Genomic DNA, 19,071 nt, shown 5'->3' with positions numbered 1-19,071 from the left:
CTGTCCCCATGTGGACACAAGATGGCCACCACAAGATGGCCAGCAGGGGCAGGCAGTTGGGAGGGACCAGGCCTGCAAGGGAGGGCAGTTGGGGGTGATCAAGCCTGCAGGGGAGTGCAGTTAGGGGTGACCAGGCCGGCAGAGGAGGGAAGTTGGGGGTGACCAGGCCTGGAGGGAAGGGCAGTTGGGGGGGACCAGGCCTGCAGGGGAGGGCAGTTAGGCGTGACCAGGCCTGCAGGGGAGGGCAGTTAGGGGCAAACAGGCTGGTAGGGGAGCAGTTAGGCATCAATCAGGCTGACAGGCAGAAGCGGTTAGGGGCAATCAGGCAGGCAGGCAGGCGAGCAGTTGTAAGCCAGCAATCCTGGATTGTGAGAGAGATGTCCGACTGCCCGTTTAGACCCAATCCCGGTAGGATTGGGCCTAAACGGGCAGTCGGACATCCCTCGAGGGGTCCCAGATTGGAGAGGGTGAAGGATAGGCTGAGGGACAACCTCCCCCACCCCATGCACGAATTTCGTGCACCGGCCCTCTAGTATAATATATATATTTTAAAGAAAGGGTTCCTGAGCATGTCTGGATGGGTCTCAAGTTCCCCTCCTCTGCTTCCTTCTAATTGAGCAGGTTGCATCTGGTTGCGAGCAGGAAACATGGTTAACTAATCCTGAACTTCTGTATTCAGCCCGCAATGTGGTTTCCGGTCCTATTGGCCCACAGTTTTAGCTGCGGTGCTTCTGCTAAACAACAGCTGGGCGCTGACGGTGCGCCAGCTGCCGCCTGCTCGAGCAGGCACTTGAGCTCCTAAATGTATACAAATGGGAAAATGACTAGACGCACAGGTTCCTAATTGCAGTCAGGAATCTGCCGCTGGGAAGGCACCAGGAGATATGACTTCCATGCTGTCCCCCAGCAATCAGGCGTCCACTCCCCCACCCGCCCCCCAAAACGCACTTCCCTTTCTCCTCGCCCCAGGACAGCTGCCAAACATGGGGAGTCTATTTCTAGCCTGCAAATTAGGCTCACTTCTCAGCAAGGAGCTGACCCAGCAGCAGACGCATAAATCCAGCCAAGGGAGTCAGCCAGGGAGACGCATCCGTTGGAGTTTGAGGAGGACGTGCTGATAAGGGGAAACCAGGAATGAATGAGATGTGTGGGGGTCACAAATGCAGCCCCCCAATCCAGCACAGCCTGCAATGCCAAATACACGGTTCAAAGCACACCTCCTTGTTTCCTCTCTTCAACTTTGTTTTAAAAATGTATTTTTACTGATTTCAGAGAGGAAGGGAGACGGAGAAACATCCACGATGAGAGAGAACCATGGATCGGCGGCCTCCTGCACGCCCCCTACTGGGGATCGAACTGCAACCTGGGCATGTGCCCTGACCGGGAATCGAACCGTGACCTCCTGGTTCATAGGTCAACGCTCAACCACTGAGCCACACGGGCCGGGCTCCTCTCTTCAACTTTCTGACATGGCCCCCTCCCTCTCCTCCTTCCCTCTTCTCTTTCCCCATTATTTCCTCCTTTCTACACACATGCCCCCCTTTCTGCAAGCAAGTGCTACAACTCATCACCTTCGCTCTTGGGGTCTCCCCGTGATGGGGGAGCATCCATCTTCCTTGAGCTTCTCTCCCAAGAGTTGAGTGGAGGGGGCTTCCTTTTTCCTTCGTAGCAGACACGTGCGTTCGGTCAGACATCCATCCTTCTGTCTCTACACTTACTCTTCCAAGAGCTCGTTCTTGATGTGGGAAAGAGCAAAGCCACCCGGCGTTTCGAGTTGACTTTCTTCTGCTTGAAATTTGGCCTCCAGGCTGAGCCAGGTCTCTGCGTCTCATTCCTACAGGAGCTCAGCCCCTCTGTGCTCCCAGCCTGTGGTGCTAACTGGTGTTGATAGCAGGGCTGTGGGACAGGGACAAGAGGAAGAGGATGTGTGACAGGAAAGGGAAGGACAGCCCGACCGGTGTGGCTCCGTGGTTGAGCACCCACCCAGGAACCAAGGGGTTGCCGGTGAGATTCCAGGTCAGGGCACATGCCCGAGTTGTGGGCGTGCAGGAGGCAGCCGATCGATGATGTTTCTCTCTCATCGATGTTTCTCTCTCTCTACCTGGCAACTATATGTCTACCAATGGCATCTCACTTTCTCTCTTCACTTTTTTTTTTTTGGTTTTGTACTAAAGCACACCCTTTAGTCGTTCTTTCAGTACTGACGTAGAAGAAGCGAACTCTTTTATCTTCATTTTCTGTCTGAAATTTTCTATCTTCATCTGAGTGATACTTTACCTAGATATAAAATTTTAACTTGACGATTGTTTTTCCTCAGCACTTTGAAATTTCTTCTTTGTTGCTTTCAGATATTTTTTATTAACAACTAGAGGCCCGGTGCATGAAATTCGTGCACGGGGGTGGTGGTGGGGGTAGGGAAGGAGTGTCCCTCAGCCCGGCCTGCATCTTCTCGCAATCCGGTACTGCTGGCTCCTAACTGCTCACCTGCCTGCCTGCCTGATCACCCTAACCACTCACCTGCCTGCCTGATCGCCCCTAACCACTCACCTGCCTGCCTGATCACCCCTAACCACTCTGTCTGCCTGCCTGATCACCCCTAACCACTCTGCTGCCTGCTTGATTTCCCCTAACCACTTGCCTGCCTGCCTGATCGCCCCTAACCACCTCTGCCTCAGCCCCCACTACCGCAGCTTCGTCCAGAAGGATGTCCAGAATGATGTCTGGAAGGTCGTTCGACTGTCCTGTCTAATTAGCATATTACGCTTTTATTATTATAGATGCTAAATCTACTGACAATATTGTTGCCATTCCTTCAAAGGAAATTTGTCTTTTAAAAAATGTATTTTTTTATTGATTTCAGAGAGGAAGGGAGAGGGAGAGAGAGAGATAGAAACATCAGTGATGAGAGAGAATCATTGATTGGCTGCCTCTTGCACAGCCCACACTGGGGATCGAGCCCACAACCTGGGCATGTGTTCTTGACCAGAATCAAACCTGGGACCCTTCAGCCCACAGGCTGACGCTCTATCCATTGAGCCAAACCTGCAAGGGCTATGTAACAGTTTTCAAAAACATTTCTTTTTATTTTCACTGTAGTATGTCCTCCTGTCCAGCTATGCCTACTGTCCCCATGGGTGGGGCTTGTATAGGTTAATCATTTGAGAAAGGGAAGGAAGATTGTCCAGTCGGATAACATGGGGGGTGGGATCTGAGAATCTGATTCCTTTTGCAGCCAATACTGGTTGAAAATTGATGCATATCTGATAGTCAGAGATGTCTGGTGCACCCAATTTCTAATCCTTTCCTCTTGTAAATTGACTTGCTTCCTCTGGCCTATAAATCTGAAGGATTCTGATGTGTTAAATCCCACACCACTGGGCCATCTGCTTTCAATCTCTCAGTATTTAGATATTCCTTGTCTGTTGTCATCTCCTCTTCTGTTTTCTCTATGTGAAGATTTATAAGTGGCCCTGGCCAGTTTGGCTCAGTGGATAGAACGTTGTCCCTCAGACTGTAGGGGCCCAGGTTCGATTCCCGTCAGGGCACGTACCTTGGTTGCAGATTCTCTGGCCCTGGTCAGGGTCCGTGAAGGAGGCAACCCATCCATGTGTCTCTCTCACATCGATGTTTCTCTCTGTCTCTCTCTCTCCCTTCCACTCTCTCTAAAAATCAATGGAAAAGTATCATTGGGTGTGGATTAACAAAAAAAGGGGAAAAAAAAGATAAAAGATTGGTAGGTATTTAAAAAAAGTCTTTGCTGTCATTTTGGAGGGAGTTTCTGGAGCCATCACAGATGAGCGCGTACATTCAATCTTCTTTGCTTATCCAGAAATCCTTCCCATTAAGACCTTACAGGCATTGGAAATTCTATTAAGGGGAGATTGAGTCCTCCATTTCATAATTAGAAAAATCCCGGGGAGACGTCGCGCATTAACTCATAATTATAAATGGCTGTTAATGCTTTCCTCTCCCTAATTGACCCCCAATTCAGAATTAATTGCTCCCGTATCCGTGTTATTATCTCCTTTGCGTGTTGATGGTGTCTGGTCGGGCGGCCTCAGAACTGAGCTGCGAAGGCGTCAGGATTCTCTTTTCAGGCACGTCCTCGTTTGAGCACCCCGTAGTGCCCATCGCAGCGCTCGGTGCGAGGAGGTTGCTTCTTCAGTACCATGGGAGGAGGCACAATGAGAACTAACAGGAGGACTTCCGGTGGTGACAGGAATAGTTCTCGGCCGTGGGCGAGGAGTTGGAACCAGATGTGCGCGCGTTCCCAGCCTTTCCTCCGGGTCTGTTCCAGGAGCCGATGGATGATTGGGTTTCGGCGCCGGCATGGGGAGCAGATGGAACCCGCGAGCAATGCTAAGATAACAATGTCACTTTATGTTTGTGGAGTTCCTTCATTGGTGAAGGTGTTTCCTACCCATCTGCATGTTTTTGTTTGTTTGTTTTTTTAAAAATATGTTTGTATTGATTTTAGAGAGAGAGGAAGGGCGCAGGAGAGAGAGAGAGAAACATCCATGATGAGAGAGAATCATTGATCGGCTGCCTCCTGCACGCCCCCCACTGGGCATCAAGCACACAAACCAGGCATGTGCCCTGACTGGGAATTGAACCCTGACCTCCTGGTTCATAGGTCAACGCTCAACCGCTGAGCGACACTAGCCGGGCTTATTTTACGTTATTTTTAATGATGACGCGTGACATCAAATGCGAGCCCCTTTGAAGACCAAAGGAAGTGGTTTCCCCCCCTGTAGGTTTGCAGTTTTCAGTGGGGAAAACAATAGCAATGCTTTTCTTTATTTTTTATTTTTTCATAAGCAAAGCAGGGCTTCAAAGTGTTTGAAGGATGACCCCCTTTTCAGAAGGTAGAGGCACTGCGTGTATTGCCAGCCAGTCAGAGCTGTCCACCTGCCGGTTCCCCCCACGGGGAGGGAGCAGCTGTTGCTTCAGCAGATAATAAGATGGGGCACGTCTCGCCCTCAGATGCCTGAAGAGATCCCGGGGAAGAGGCGCGGCGGTGCCTTCGGCTGCATGCATCTCCGCGTTATTAGCACAAAATTCCAAAGGCGTTTGGAGGCTGTACGCGGAAACTCACTTCACAGGGAGAACACTCGAGGTGGGGGCAGCACCCATTGTAATTATGGGTAGTTGCAGAGGTAGAGGAATGGTGGGCGCCAAGTGCTCACACAGAAATGCTTCCGTAACCATGGCCATGCGTGGAACCCCGCGCGTCCCAAATCCCCACAACCCCTGGGTACCAGAGGGCTGCCTCCATCCCTGCACTACAAACAAAATTTACCCCAAACTAGCAGCTCCCCTAGGGCTCACAATGGCCCAGTTTCTCTCCAAATCATTTTCTCCGATTCAGGGAATCTCTGGGTGCTATTACAACACAGGGGAACAGAAGGTAATGTACTTAGATAATCTTAGATCCCATCCTCCCCTTTGCACTGGTTAACAGCCCAGAATCCAATCAGCAATTAATATTGGTTATTGCCTCTCAATCTTTGGGACAGATGGATGGATGGATGGATAGTTGGTTGGATAAATGGATGGATGGATAGTTGGTTGGATAAATGGATGGATGGAAGGATAGATGGATGGATGATGGATGGATGGATGGATGATTGATGGGTGGATGGATGGATGGATGGATGGGTGGGTGGATGGATGGATGGATGGATAATTGGTTGAATAAATGGATGGATGGAAGGATAGATGGATGGATGATGGATGGATGAATGGATGGATGATGAATGGTTAGTTGGATAAATGGATGAATGGAAGGATAGATGGATGGATGATGGATGGAAGGATAGATGGATGATGGATGGATGGATGATAGATAGATAATAAAAGGATAGGTAGATAATAGATACATAGATAAGCCCATTTGAAATGATTTCATGAGAACTCTGATGAAGGGAATGTCTGGATGCTATCGCAACAAAGAGGAGCAGCATGTAGTGACCCGGGGGTCAGGGAAGCTTCTCCGCAGAGCTAATCTCCTCCAGGTTGAACCGGTGGGAAGGGATGGAGCTGAGGGGAGTCCTGATACCAGGACCGCAGCTCAGAGGGAGCTGCGAGCAATCTGGTGGGGCTGGGGGATGGAAGGACAAGAGCCGCAGGGGATGGGAGAGGGGGCGGGCAGGACTAGAAGATGCCGATGGGACCGTGCTCCTTTCCATAGGGGGCACCTTTCTCACCCGACCTGCTGAGTAAATGACACCTTACTAGCAGGACTGTCAGGAGCCACCCTGAGCAGGGGCTGTCCTTGCTGGTGACCACGGGCTGGTAGGATGTCCTCACCTGCAGCTTAGCATCTCGGTTCCCTCCCCTCCGCATTGCAGTCACCGCTGTCACCAGCCAGAGGGGTTGCCTTTGTCAAATAACTCGCCACCTTCCACCGTGCACATCTCCATTCCCCAGCAGAGGGGAGCGTACGATCTCGAGCTCATTTCGAGCACTAATATTCCGTGACGATGTCTTCGGAAGAGATGCTCTGACTGTCCGGGTAAATGTCAAGCTTGCTCTGTCATCTACAAGGATGGGGAGGAAGCCACGTGATAGGAGAAAGAGGCCTCGTGGTGTTTTTTTTTTCAGAGGCAAACAGACTGGGTTGGATATAAAGCTTAGTTCCTGGCGATAGGATCTCGGGCCATTTTTACTCAGTCATTTTTAAGCTTCTGTGTCTTCATGGGGGTGCAGTCCTATCCACCCGGCAGATAGCGGGGCCCAGCTTGAAACATCATATCTAAGCCGCCCAGCAGCATAGATTGAGCTCAGCTTATTTGCAGAACTGGAAGCTCTCAGAGTCAAGAGAAATTCTCAAAATGCGTTCTCTGTGGGTGTGCAGAGTGGGGAACTACAGTTCCTAAACTTTGCTTTAAAAGTTTGATAACCCGCCCTAGCCGGCTTGGCTCAGTGGATAGAGCATTGGCCCCCAGACTGCAGGGTCCCGGGTTCGATTCCGGTCAAGGGCATGTATCTCAATTGCAAACTCCATCCCTGGCCGTGGTTGGGTCATGTGCAGGAGGCAACCAATTGGTGTGTCGCTCTCACATCAATGTTTCTCTCTCTCTCTCTTCCCCTCCCTTCCAGTCTCTCTAAAAATTAATGGAAAATTAGCTATCAAAGTTGTGAAGATTAACAAAACAACTTTGGTAGCCTAGCCAGCATGGCTCAGTGGTTGAGCCTATGATTCCAGGTCAGGGCACATGCCTGGGTTGCTGGCTCCATCCCCAGTAGGGGGCGTGCAGGAGGCAGCGATCTGCAATTCTCTCTCATCATCGATGTTTCTATCTCTCTCTCCCTCCCCACTCCTCTCTCAAATCAATGAAAAATATATTAAAAAATAAACGAACAACTTTGGCCCTAGCTGGTTTGGCTTAGGGATAGAGTGTCAGACTGTGGGCTGAAGGGTCCAGGTTCAATTCCCTGTCAGGGCACATGCCTGGGTTGCAGGCTCCATCCCCAATAGGGGGCATGCAGGAAGCAGCCGATCCATGATTCTCTCTCAAAACTGATGTTTCTATCTCTCCCTCCCTCTCCCTTCCTCTCTGAAATAAATAAAATTATATTTAAAAAAGAATTTGATGACCCAATACCCAATTAAATAGGATAACCCGGTCTTTTGTGGGCCGTGAGAATAATCAGGACACTTCCGGAATTCAAAGGACATCTACAATGGATGGCAACTGGGCAGAAGTCAGAGGGAAGCTGGCTTCCTCGGTTTAATTGCGGGTCTTGTTGACGGTAATTTTCTCCAGTGATTTTCTTCTAAATGCGTCTTTATGTGCCTGTTGTTTGTTCCCGCAGTCACAGATGCTCCCTGCGGGGGGAGGACTTGAACCGACAGTGGCTGGCGCCCAGCGCGCAGCTCCAGCCAACCATCTACCACGCCAAGGGCCTGCTCTACTACCTGCACAGCACTGGCCACAGCCCTGTGGTGAGTCCTTCTGCCTCCATGGTCTACGCTGCTTGCTGCTTCCCTCTGCCTTCCAGGAGGCCGACTGCTTTCTGTGAAGGTCAGGGTGGGGAACGTCTGGCCCGCAGGCCGTATAAGGCCCGAGAAATCATTTGTTCTGGGGGCGCGTTAATTGAATGTGGACCAAACACAGCAGGCTAATTTTTTTTATTTTTAATATATTTTATTGATATTTTACAGGGAGGAAGGGAGAGGGATAGAGAGCTAGAAACATCGATCAGCTGCCTCCTGCACATCTCCCACTGGGGATGTGCCCGCAACCTAGGTACATGCCCTTGACCAGAATCGAACCCGGGACCTTTCAGTTTGCAGGCCAACACTCTATCCACTGAGCCAAACCGGTTTCGGCAGCAGGCTAATTTTTAAGTTGATAAATGTGTATGGCCTGTGAATGATGTTACAAATATCCAAATGGCCCAGCCAGTGTGGCTCAGTGGTTGAGTATCAGCCTAGGACAGTGGTCGGCAAACCGCGGCTCGCGAGCCACATGCGGCTCTTTGGCCCCTTGAGTGTGGCTCTTCCACAAAATACCACGGCCTGGGCAAGTCTATTTTGAAGAAGAGGCATTAGAAGAAGTTTAAGTTTAAAACATTTGGCTCTCCAAAGAAATTTCCATCGTTGTACTGTTGATTTTTGGCTCTGTTGACTAATGAGTTTGCTGACCACTGGAACCAGGAGGTCGCTGGTTCCATTCCAGGTCAGAGCACAGGCCTGGGTTATGCGCTGGATCCCCAGTAGGGGGCGTGCAAGAGGCAGCCGGTCAGTGATTCTCTTTCATCATTGATGTTTCTCTCTGTCTCTCTTCCGCTCTCTTCCTCTCTCTGAAATCAATAGAAACATATATTTAAATGAATAAACAAATTTAATATCTTTTGGAGGTGATATGGATGGTGGGGTTCAATCTCAGTGGTTAGAGCATCAGCTGGTGAACCGAAGAGTTGTGGGTTCGATGCCCAGTCAAGGGCATGTACCTTGGCTGCAGGTTCCCTTAACCCGGTAGAGACACGTGCAGGAGGCAGCCAATGGATGTTTCTCTCTCATGTCGATGTTTCTCTCTCTCTCTTCCTCCCTCCTTCTTCCCTTCTACTCTCTCTAGAAATCAACGCAAAAAATGTCCTTGGGTGAGGATTTGAAAAAAAAAAAAAAGAGAGCCTGACCAGGGTGGCTCAGTGGTTGAGCATCGACCTATGAACCAGGAGGTCACTGTTCGATTCAATTCCCAGTCAGGGTACTTGCCCGGGTGGTGGGCTCGATCCCCACTAGGGGGCGTGCAGGAGGCAGCTGGTCCATGATTCTCATCATTGATGTTTCTATCTTTCTCTCCCTCTCCCTTCCTCTCTGACATCAGTAAAAATATATTTAAATATATATATATATATTTAAAAAAGAAAAAAAAGAATCCTTGTTCTATCTTAGTCAAAGTGTGCAATATTTTCATGTCGCCCTCACCCTCCCATCCGAGGAGATGTGGTCTACGCGTCTCCCCTCTAGAAGCAAGGTCATGGCCGAGGCCTGGGACAGGTGTGCTCCGGGGCAGGCAGCCTCGGCCGCTGGGACGAGAGAGGTTTCCCGGGAAAGAGGCTCCCCGTGACATCAGTCACACGCACACTCAGCTCATCACAAACGGGCCCCTCTCTGCTGCGACAGCCTCTCGCGGAAGAGCAGCGGGTTTGCTGTAAAGCGTGGCAGGTGGAAGTCTCGTTTATAAATACAAAGTACACATTAATTAACTGTCAACGTGACGGCCGCCCGCGGGCTTCCTGCGGGGACCATCTGAGAGGTGGGTGAGACACAGCCGGCTCTCCGTGCTGTGTGCTGGGCTCAGCGGCCCCTCCTGGTTACCTGCAAGGCTGTACTTAACCCGCTTCCTGCTGACGGCCGGCCGCACACCGCCCCTCACTCGGTGCCTGGAAGATTCCCACTGCCTCAAGGTTGACTCTTGGCCCTCGCCGGTGTGGCTCAGTGGATAGAGCGTCAGCCTGCGGACTGAAGGGTCCCAGGTTTGATTCCGGTCAAGGGCACATGCCTGGGTTGCTGCTGGATCCCCAGTAGGGGGCGTGCAGGAGGTAGCCGATCGATGATTCTATTTCCTCTCTCCCTTTCCCTTCCTCTCTAAAATCAATAAAAATTCTATATACATAAAAGCCTAAGCAACCATTGGACGGTTTGACCCTAGCTATGACTTGCACTGACCACCAGGGGGCAGACGCTTAACGCACAGGCATGGAAACATGGAACAGACTGATGAATCTCAGAAGGAAGGGGGACGGGGGGAGAGGAGGAGGGCAGGAAGAGATTAACTAAAGATATCTTACATGCATATACTAGAGGCCCGATGCACGGATTCCTGCACGGGTGGGGTCTCTCAGCCTGGCCAATGGGGACTGGGCCGAAACTGGCAATCAACATCCCCCAAGGGGTCCTGGATTGCGAGAGGGCACAGGCCAGGCTGAGGGACCCCAATGGTGCACAAATCCATGCACCAGGCCTCTAGTATATAATAAAGAAAAAAATATCCTCGGGTGAGGATCAACAAAACAAGCTCTAGGGCTGCATGGCTGCGGTGAACGGTGCCTCTGACCCTGATGCAAATATTCCTGAAGCGCGGGGAAGCCACGTCTGGTAGCTTGGGCTTCCACCTGGTCTAGGCTCAGGTGCTCAGGCGTTCCCCATGGGCGGGTACCACCACACCAACTCCCAGCACCAATGAGAATGTGAGACCGTGAAAGAAGGCAGGACACTGATACCGATGGGAATTGCAAGGACCAGACAAGTCATTCAGTTTATGAGCAATATGGCAATTGTCACATATGCTTCCATCCATCCACCTACACACCCACCCACCCATCTATCCATCCACCCACCCACTCACCCATCTAGCCACCCACCCACCCACCTACCCATCTAGCCATCCACCCACCCACCCACCCATCTAGCCACCCACCCACCCACCTACCCATCTAGCCATCCACCCACCCACCCACCCATCTAGCCATCCACTCACCCATCCACCCATCTAGCCACCCACCCACTCACCCACCCACCTAGCCATCCACCCACCCACCCATCTAGCCATCCACCCACCCACCCACCCATCTAGCCATCCACCCACCCATCTATCCATCCACCCACCTACCCATTCATCCACCCATCCATCGAGAGGAAGGGAGAGGGAGAGGGAGAGGAAGAGAGAGATAGAAACACCAATGATGAGAGAGAATCATGGATCGGCTGCCTCCTGCACACCCCCTTACTGGGGACGGAGCCCGCAATCCCAGGCATGTGCCCTGTCCTAGAATCGAACCCTGACCTCCTGGTTCATAGGTCCACGCTCAACCACGGAGCCACGCCAGCCGGGCCTTCAGCCTTGACTGCATGTAGGTGCACCAGCCGGCATCTCCAGGGCCTTGGGGAGCCTCGCTTGGTTTAATTGGCGGCCTGGCGGCTGCTGCCTTGGGTTCCCAGCACATTCCCCAGAATTCGCCTCTTCCCGGCTCCAGCCTGGCCGCCCTCATTTTCCTGTGGCGGTGGCATAAATAATGCAGATGCCTTTCAGCCCAGCAGCAGGAACTAGACCCAGATGTCAGGGGTGGGGAACACAGCCGCCTCAAGCTGGGGGTTGAGCGGTGAACAGGGGTGGGGGGGGGCCTGCAGATCAGCACAGCCAGGGGAGGTGTGTGTGGGAAGGAGGGGGGAACCTCTTGAACAAGGGGCCCCGTTAGCTCACGGGGGAACGGGAATGAGACCCAGGAATGGGGGGTGGGGAAGAGATGGGCAGGCACGTGAGGAGCGTAGCAATGGGGCTGCGCCCAGCCTCGGCTGAGCAGGAAGGAATGGAGCTCACGTTTACCTGAATGAAATTAACCTTGAATTTGGCTGCGACGAGAATTCACGGGGAAGGGTACAGGGAGATGCGTTAGAGCCTGTTTTCAGAATGGCAATGCAGTCCACTCTGTGGTGCGCGTTTGCCAAGAAAGACAGGGACACAGGGGAAGCAGGGTGGCCCGGGGGGACCGGGGCCAAACCTAACCACGCCAGCTGACGGACAACAGAAGTTCAGTGGAGGTTTTAAGTCCCCCCCCCACTTCCTGTGCTCCTGGCCTTGGGGGGAAAGCGCAGTCATATTGTCTATTCGCTTATTCTGGAAATCCCCGTGTTACACTTCACCTGGAGCCCCTGCCTCTACTTAGTGGCCAATGCTTATAGAGTTGACTTCCTTACTCCCTCAGCAAATGTCCTTTCTTTTTTAAATATGTTTTTATTGATTTTTAGAGAGAGAAGAAGGGGGAGAGAGAGAGAGAGATCGAAACATCGATGAGAGCTGCCTCCTGCAAGGCCTCACACTGGGGATAGAGCCTGCAACCCGGGCATGTGCCCTTGACCGGAATCGAACCTGGGACCCTTCAGTCTGCAGGCGGATGCTCTATCCACTGAGCCACACTGGCCAGGGCCGTGTTCCTTCCACTTTATTGTCCTGTTCTGCAGGGCTGCAGGTCCTCAGAGCCAGAGCGGTTTCTGCCTCGTTTTCCAAGAGCGTGGAGAGCTCTCACGCAGCAGCACTGGTCTAGGTCGAGGATAGCCCCCCTGGGGAGCGCCAGGGCCCCCTCTCCCTCCCCGCACCCCACGCCTCCCAGCTGCCATTCATGTGGAGTGCGCTGTGAATGGGGCTCTTAGACCTGGGCGACCTGCTCTCCTTCAGTTCCCAGAGAACCCCGTGCTTATCTCCACCTCCACTCTCCGCTCACTGCAAAACCATTATTCCTTGACGCGGGGGACCGATCCCAGCCAAACAGCTCCGGGAAGAAGCAATAGAGAAATGACAAATGTTTGAAAACATGGATTCCGGATGCCAGCAAACGGGGGTTCAGATATTCACGTATATCCTTAATAGCACAAACCCGGCCAAGTGGTTGATTTGGTCTGAAATTCATTTTTTCTCAGCTGCTAAATAGGGATGCATGCAGCACCCACTTCTTCATAGATCATCTGTATTGAGTTTTTAGCACAGTAAAGAAAGTATCCCAAATCTTCAGTAAAATACCAGGTGTACCGGTTAAGGATGCGGATCTTTTTCACTAGATGGAGTTACATTAGTGGTCGGCAAACCGCGGCTCGCGAGCCACATGCGGCTCTTTGGCCCCTTGAGTGTGGCTCTTCCACAAAATACCACGGCCTGGGCGAGTCTGTTTTGAAGAAGTGGCGTTAAAAGAAGTTTAAGTTTAAAACATTTGGCTCTCCAAAGCAATTTCAATCGTTGTCCTGTTGATATTTGGCTCTGTCGACTAATGCATTTGCTGACCACTGAGTTACACATATGTTGATATATATGCGATTTGATATGTATGATATTTTGTTGTATTGGCAACAAGTTTCAGACCTTCTTGTGTCAAATTTACTGAAGGTGTTAACATCATAGATATTTTTACGCTTAAAAATGTCTATTTCATGCCCAAAAAAGAGCATTTGTGGGAAGTTTTAATTCATTACTTTATTTTGAAGAAAAGTGCTGCTGAGAGTCATCATATACTTTGGGAAGCTTATGGTGAACATGCTCCATCTCAAGATACTTGTGAACGCTGGTTTAAACGCTTTAAAAGTGATGATTTCGATGTGAAAGACAAAGAACGTCCAGGTCAGCCGAAAAAGTTTGAAGACCAACAATGACAAGCATTATTGAATGAAGATGCGTGTCAAACTCAAAAACAACTTGCAGAAAGATTAAACGTTGCTCAGCAAACAATTTCCGATCGATTACCAGCAATGGGAAAGATTTTAAAGGAAGGAAAATGGGTGCCACATCAACTGAACAAAAGACAAATGGAAAACCAAAAAGTCATCAGTAAAATGTTGCCTCAACGGCACGAAAGAAAGGCTTTTTTGTATCGAATTGTGACTGGCGATGAAAAGTGGATTTATTTTGAGAATGCCAAACGTACAGAATCATGGGTGGATCCAGGGCAACCATCAACATCGACTGCAAGGCCAAATCACTTCAGAAAAAAGACCATGCTCTGCGTTTGGTGGGATCAGGAAGGTGTGGCGTATTCTGAGCTTCTAAAACCAGGTGAAACCGTTAATACTGATCGCTACCGACAATAAATAATCAATTTGAACCACACTTTGATCGTGAAACAACCAGAATGGGCCAGAAGACACAGCAAAGTAATTTTGCTTCATGATGACGCACCATCACACACTTCAAAACCAGTTAAAGGCACGTTAAAAGATCTTGCCTGGGAAATATTAACCCACCCGCTGTATTCACCAGACCTTGCTCCTTCAGATGACCACTTGTTCCGATCGATGGCACACGCACTTTCTGAGCAGCCCTTCAAAACGTGCGAAGAAGTGGAAAATCGGATCTCTGAATGGTTTGCCTCAAAACAAGGAAAGTTCTATTGGGACAGTACCCACAAATTACCTGAAAGACGGGGGAAATGTGTAGCTAGCGATGGGCATTACTTTGAATAAAGCACTTTTGATGTTTCTCTTGAAATTATCGTGTTTTCTTTGATTACAAAATCCGCTATTATTATCCGGTACACCTAGTAACTATTGTTACCGTTAGTATCAAGGGCAAAAATATGTTATATTCCAATTTCAATATTTGTTGAACTGCCCAGCCAGTATTGCTCAGTGATTGAGCATCGACATATGAACCAGGAGGTCACGGTTCGATTCTCCGTCAGGGCACATGCCCGGGTGGCAGGCTGGATCCCCAGTGTAGGGCATGCAGGAGGCAGCTGAGCCATGATTCTCTCCATCATTGATGTTTCTCTCTCTCTCTCTCTCTCTCTCTCTCTCTCTCTCTCTCTCTCTCTCTCTCCCTCTCTCTCTCCCTCCCTCCCTCCCTCCCTCCCTCTCCTTTCCTCTCTGAAGTCAATAAAAAGTATATTTTAAAAACATATTTGTTGGACCAACTAATAAATGAGCCACCGAAGATCATTGGTTCACCTGTGGCTATCGGACTGCTCGTGTTCGGTGTACCCAGCACAGAATTTCACAGAAAGGAAATAAGTGTTCCATCTTCCAGCAGGAAAGAAAAAAGCTTTCTCCCCAGAAATAACTTGGTAATTTGTCTTGTAATTGCCCCCGACCACGTAGAGGAACACATGTTTGTGATAATTAACAAGCTCTTATTCTAGGGAATGTCATTTGATCCACACGCAGAACAACGTCTCCCTCTCCGGAGGCGGCTAGAACTACCAGGGCAGAGCAGCGGTCTCTCCCGCGGGCAAATAGGCCTGTCATTTGTCATTTATCTCGGCTCTCGGCATCTGTGAGGACGGGGAAACACACACACACACGAAAACCCCTTTTTTCCCGTTTGAGTTCAGCCTTAAAGGAGCACCTGTCAGCAGATAGGCTTCCTGGAGAAATCTGTTGCTAAGAAACAGCCTTGATTTGTTTGCACACTTTTGCTATGAATGGTAGGTGTTCAATTCATGGAGAGGAACTTAGGGGTAAGAGAGGAAGGTTGGTGGAGAATTATTCCTCAAACAATTATTTTTATGTGTGTTTTTTTTTTGTTTTTGTTTTTATTTCAGAGAGAGGGACAGAAACATCCATGACGAGAGAAAATCATGGATCGGCTGCCTCCTGCACGCCCCCTACTGGGGATGGAGCCTGTAACCCAGGCATGTGCCCTGAACAGGAATCGAACTGTCACCTCCTGGTTCATAGGTCGACATTCAATCACTGAGCCACGACAGCTGGGCTCTCATAATTTTTTTTTTTTTTTTATATTTTTTATTGATATTTTACAGAGAGGAAGGGAGAGGGATAGAGAGCTAGAAACATCGATGAGAGAGAAACATCGATCAGCTGCCTCCTGCACACCTCCCACTGGGGATGTGCCCGCAACCAAGGTACATGCCCTTGACCGGAATCGAACCCGGGACCCTTCAGTCCGCAGGCCGACGCTCTATCCACTGAGCCAAACCGGTTTCGGCTGGGCTCTCATAATTTTTAAAAAATATATTTTATTGATTTTTTTTACAGAGAGGAAGGGAGAAGGATAGAGAGTTAGAAACATCGATGAGAGAGAAACACCGATCAGCTGCCTCCTGCACACCTCCTACTGGGGATGTGCCCACAACCCAGGTACATGCCCTTGACCGGAATCAAACCTGGGATCCTTCAGTCCGCAGGCCGACGCTCTATCCACTGAGCCACACCGGTGAGGGCTCATAATTTTTTTAAAAAGCTTTTGTTCCTGCCGAAACCGGTTTGGCTCAGTGGATAGAGCGTCAGCCTGCGGACTGAGGGGTCCCAGGTTCCATTCCGGTCAAGGGCACGTACCTTGGTTGCGGGCACGTACCTTGGTTGCGGGCACATCCCCAGTGGGAGGTGTGCAGGAGGCAGCTGATCGATGTTTCTAACGCTCTATCCCTCTCCCTTCCTCTCTGTAAAATATCAATAAAATATATATTTTTTAAAAAAGCTTTTGTTCCTATTCCCTCTTCTAGTTTTAACCCTGCCTCCTCTCCTGCCACAAATGCATTCCGTCATATCCTCTTCAATGCTAAACCCCTTCCAATCTAACTTTCCGCCCCAGAACTTGACCAATACAACGCTTCCGGACGGACGTCACCGGTGATTTTAACACGCCTGGTTCTGCTACCTCCACAGGTTCTGCCCGAGGAAGCTGACGCGTTAAACTTGTAAGAAACCTGTAGATGAGCCCGGGGCTTACGCTTTCCTTCGCTTGGCCGTTGTAGGTCTTCTGTGACTTTCACGGCCATTCCCAGAAGAAGAACGTGTTTGTCTACGGCTGCAGCATCAAGGAGACCCTGTGGCAAGCGGAGTCCGCCGTGGGCGCGCCCCCTGTCTCGGAAGATGTCAGCTACAGGGTAGGTTTGAAGTGGCCTCTCGTTCTTTTTATTAAAATATATTTTTATTGCCCTAACCGGTTTGGCTCAGTGGATAGAGCATCAGCCTGCGGACTGAAAGGTCCCAGGTTCGATTCCGGTCAAGGGCATGTACCTTGGTTGCGGGCACATCCCCAGTAGGAGGTGTGCAGGAGGCAGCTGATGGATGTTTCTCTCTCATCGATGTTTCTAACTCTCTATCCCTCTCCCTTCCTCTCTGTAAAAAATCAATAAAATATATTAAAAAATATATATATATATTTATTGATTTCAGAGAGGAAGGAGAGGGAGAGAGAGAGAGAAACATCAGTGATGAGAGAGAATCATGGATCAGTGGCCTCTTGCACGTCCCACACTGAGGATCGAGCCTGCAACCCCGGCATGTGCCCTTGACCAGACTCGAACTCGGGACCCTACCGTCTGCCAGCCGATGCTCTGTCCACTGAGCCAAACCGGCTAGGGCTGAAGTGGCTTATCTTGATAGAAAGAGAGAGGGGGGAAAAAAAAGCCCAAATGAAATCTATACAACAGAAAATGTACAAACAGCGGAGAATCCACGCACCCATGTTTGGCTTCTTGAAATAGTTAGCAAACGTGACCACCCTTTGGTTAGATGAAGAAAAAAAAGAAGAACCTCCAAGCCTCCGTCGCCTTATCTTTAAAATGACTTTAAAAATGGTGTCCAGCCCTGGCTGGTGTGGCTCAGTGGATAGAGCGTCAGCCTGTGGCCTGAAGGGTCCCGGGTTTGATTCCGGTCAGGGCACATGCGGGCTCGATTCCCAGCAGGGGGCGTGCAGGAGGCAGCCAACCCACGATTCTCTCTCATCATTGATGCTTCTCTCTCTCTCCCTCTCCCGTCCTCTCTGACATCAATAAAAAGAAAATAGTGTCCATTTCTTGGGTTGATATGAGATTTGCAGCCTCATTTATCACGTGTTTGATATATTGAGCTGCGTAAGAGATGTCCAGACATCCGGTTTGATGATGCCTACACCCAATCACCTGCAGCTCATCGCAATTTGTTTTTATTTTGTTTTTTTACTGTAGACTCTCCCCAGAATCCTGGATCAGCTGGCACCCGCCTTCACCATGAGCAGCTGCAGCTTCCTGGTGGAGAAATCTCGCGCTTCCACCGCCCGGGTCGTGGTGTGGAGAGAGATGGGGGTGGCCAGGAGCTACACCATGGAGAGCAGCTACTGCGGCTGCAATCAGGGCCCCTACCAGGTAGGTGAGGCCGCGGGGTGCCCATGTGTTCTGGCCCGCAGCAGTGCACTCTAACGGGGGGCCTGGGGGGGGCGGCTCTCTGGCGCCGCTCCCTGATTTTGCAGAGCCAGCTCAGAGACTGCTCTCATGGGCAGCACAGCTGCATCGATCCTGGAAGCTGTCTGTGGCGATCTCGCTTGTCAGTCCTCTGCCCTGGCCAGCAAGCGGCAGGGTGTCTCCCAGGACCTGCACCCAGCTCTTAAGGAGCCGCCACCCCGTCCCGCTATGGGCATGGGAGCATTTTACAACGGGTAAACTGACACGTCCCCCGTGCATCCTCAAGGCGAGGGCGTGGGACCACACGTAGACGGTGCCGATGAAAATACGTGCCGTGTTTCGCTATCTTCCCTGCTTGTCTCCGTCAGCGGCTCCGTCTGTTATCTTGCCGTCAATGTTGTGGAGCGAACACGAGTAAAGACCACGGGAGTCCAGACCAAATTAAAATTTAGGGAGCCTTTATTGCCGGCCGGCGACTGCTCTCTCTCCACGCAGGGAGGTCAGAGAGCAGCCCCGACCCTCTGTGCAGGACCACTTGTAAGCACATTAACCACAGCCTGTTTTTGCAGAGTAAGTAACCCAAGACGAAACCGTTTTTCCTAAATAATGGCAGGGCCATGCTATTGACGACCGTTGTTATTTACAGGGTCATCCTGTTCTTCAGAAAGCTGACCGTGTTCTATCTTGCACGGCTATTTTGTGAGGTGCAAGGGGAAAAGGGCCATGAGACCATATCTCAAGGCCTGGCCTGGTGTCAGCACTGACAACTCTATCTGGGGCATGGTCCACGGTCTCTCGGGAATGGGCAAAAATTCCCACCCTCCAACATCTCCAGGGCACCCGGGGGTGTGGGCACGGGCGTGCGGCTCCCCGAGGCGCTAGTGTGGAGGGAAAGGGCTCGTGTAAATCACTTCTCCCTGCAGCTCTATTAACTGCATGAGCAGCTGGAGACGG

At 50.6% G+C, this 19,071-nt stretch overlaps 1 protein-coding gene across 1 annotated transcript in view; it reads left to right on the top strand.

The window, feature by feature from the left end:
• Positions 1–19,071, top strand: part of AGBL1 (AGBL carboxypeptidase 1) — a gene marked incomplete at its 3' end in the record, with an annotated part of 283,890 nt that overhangs the window by 160,334 nt on the left and 104,485 nt on the right. Inside the window, exons 19-21 of the mRNA XM_080651582.1 lie at positions 7,819–7,948; positions 16,708–16,839; positions 17,905–18,081. Of these exons, the coding sequence (XP_080507708.1) occupies positions 7,819–7,948; positions 16,708–16,839; positions 17,905–18,081 (439 nt within the window). The remainder of the gene's footprint in view (positions 1–7,818; positions 7,949–16,707; positions 16,840–17,904; positions 18,082–19,071) is intronic.

This window comes from Plecotus auritus (assembly GCF_963455305.1).
Source record: "Plecotus auritus genome assembly, chromosome: 15".
Classification (NCBI taxonomy): Eukaryota; Metazoa; Chordata; class Mammalia; order Chiroptera; family Vespertilionidae; genus Plecotus; species Plecotus auritus.
The sequence above is the reverse complement of the archived record's forward strand: the minus strand, read 5'-3'. Positions and strand labels throughout refer to the sequence as shown.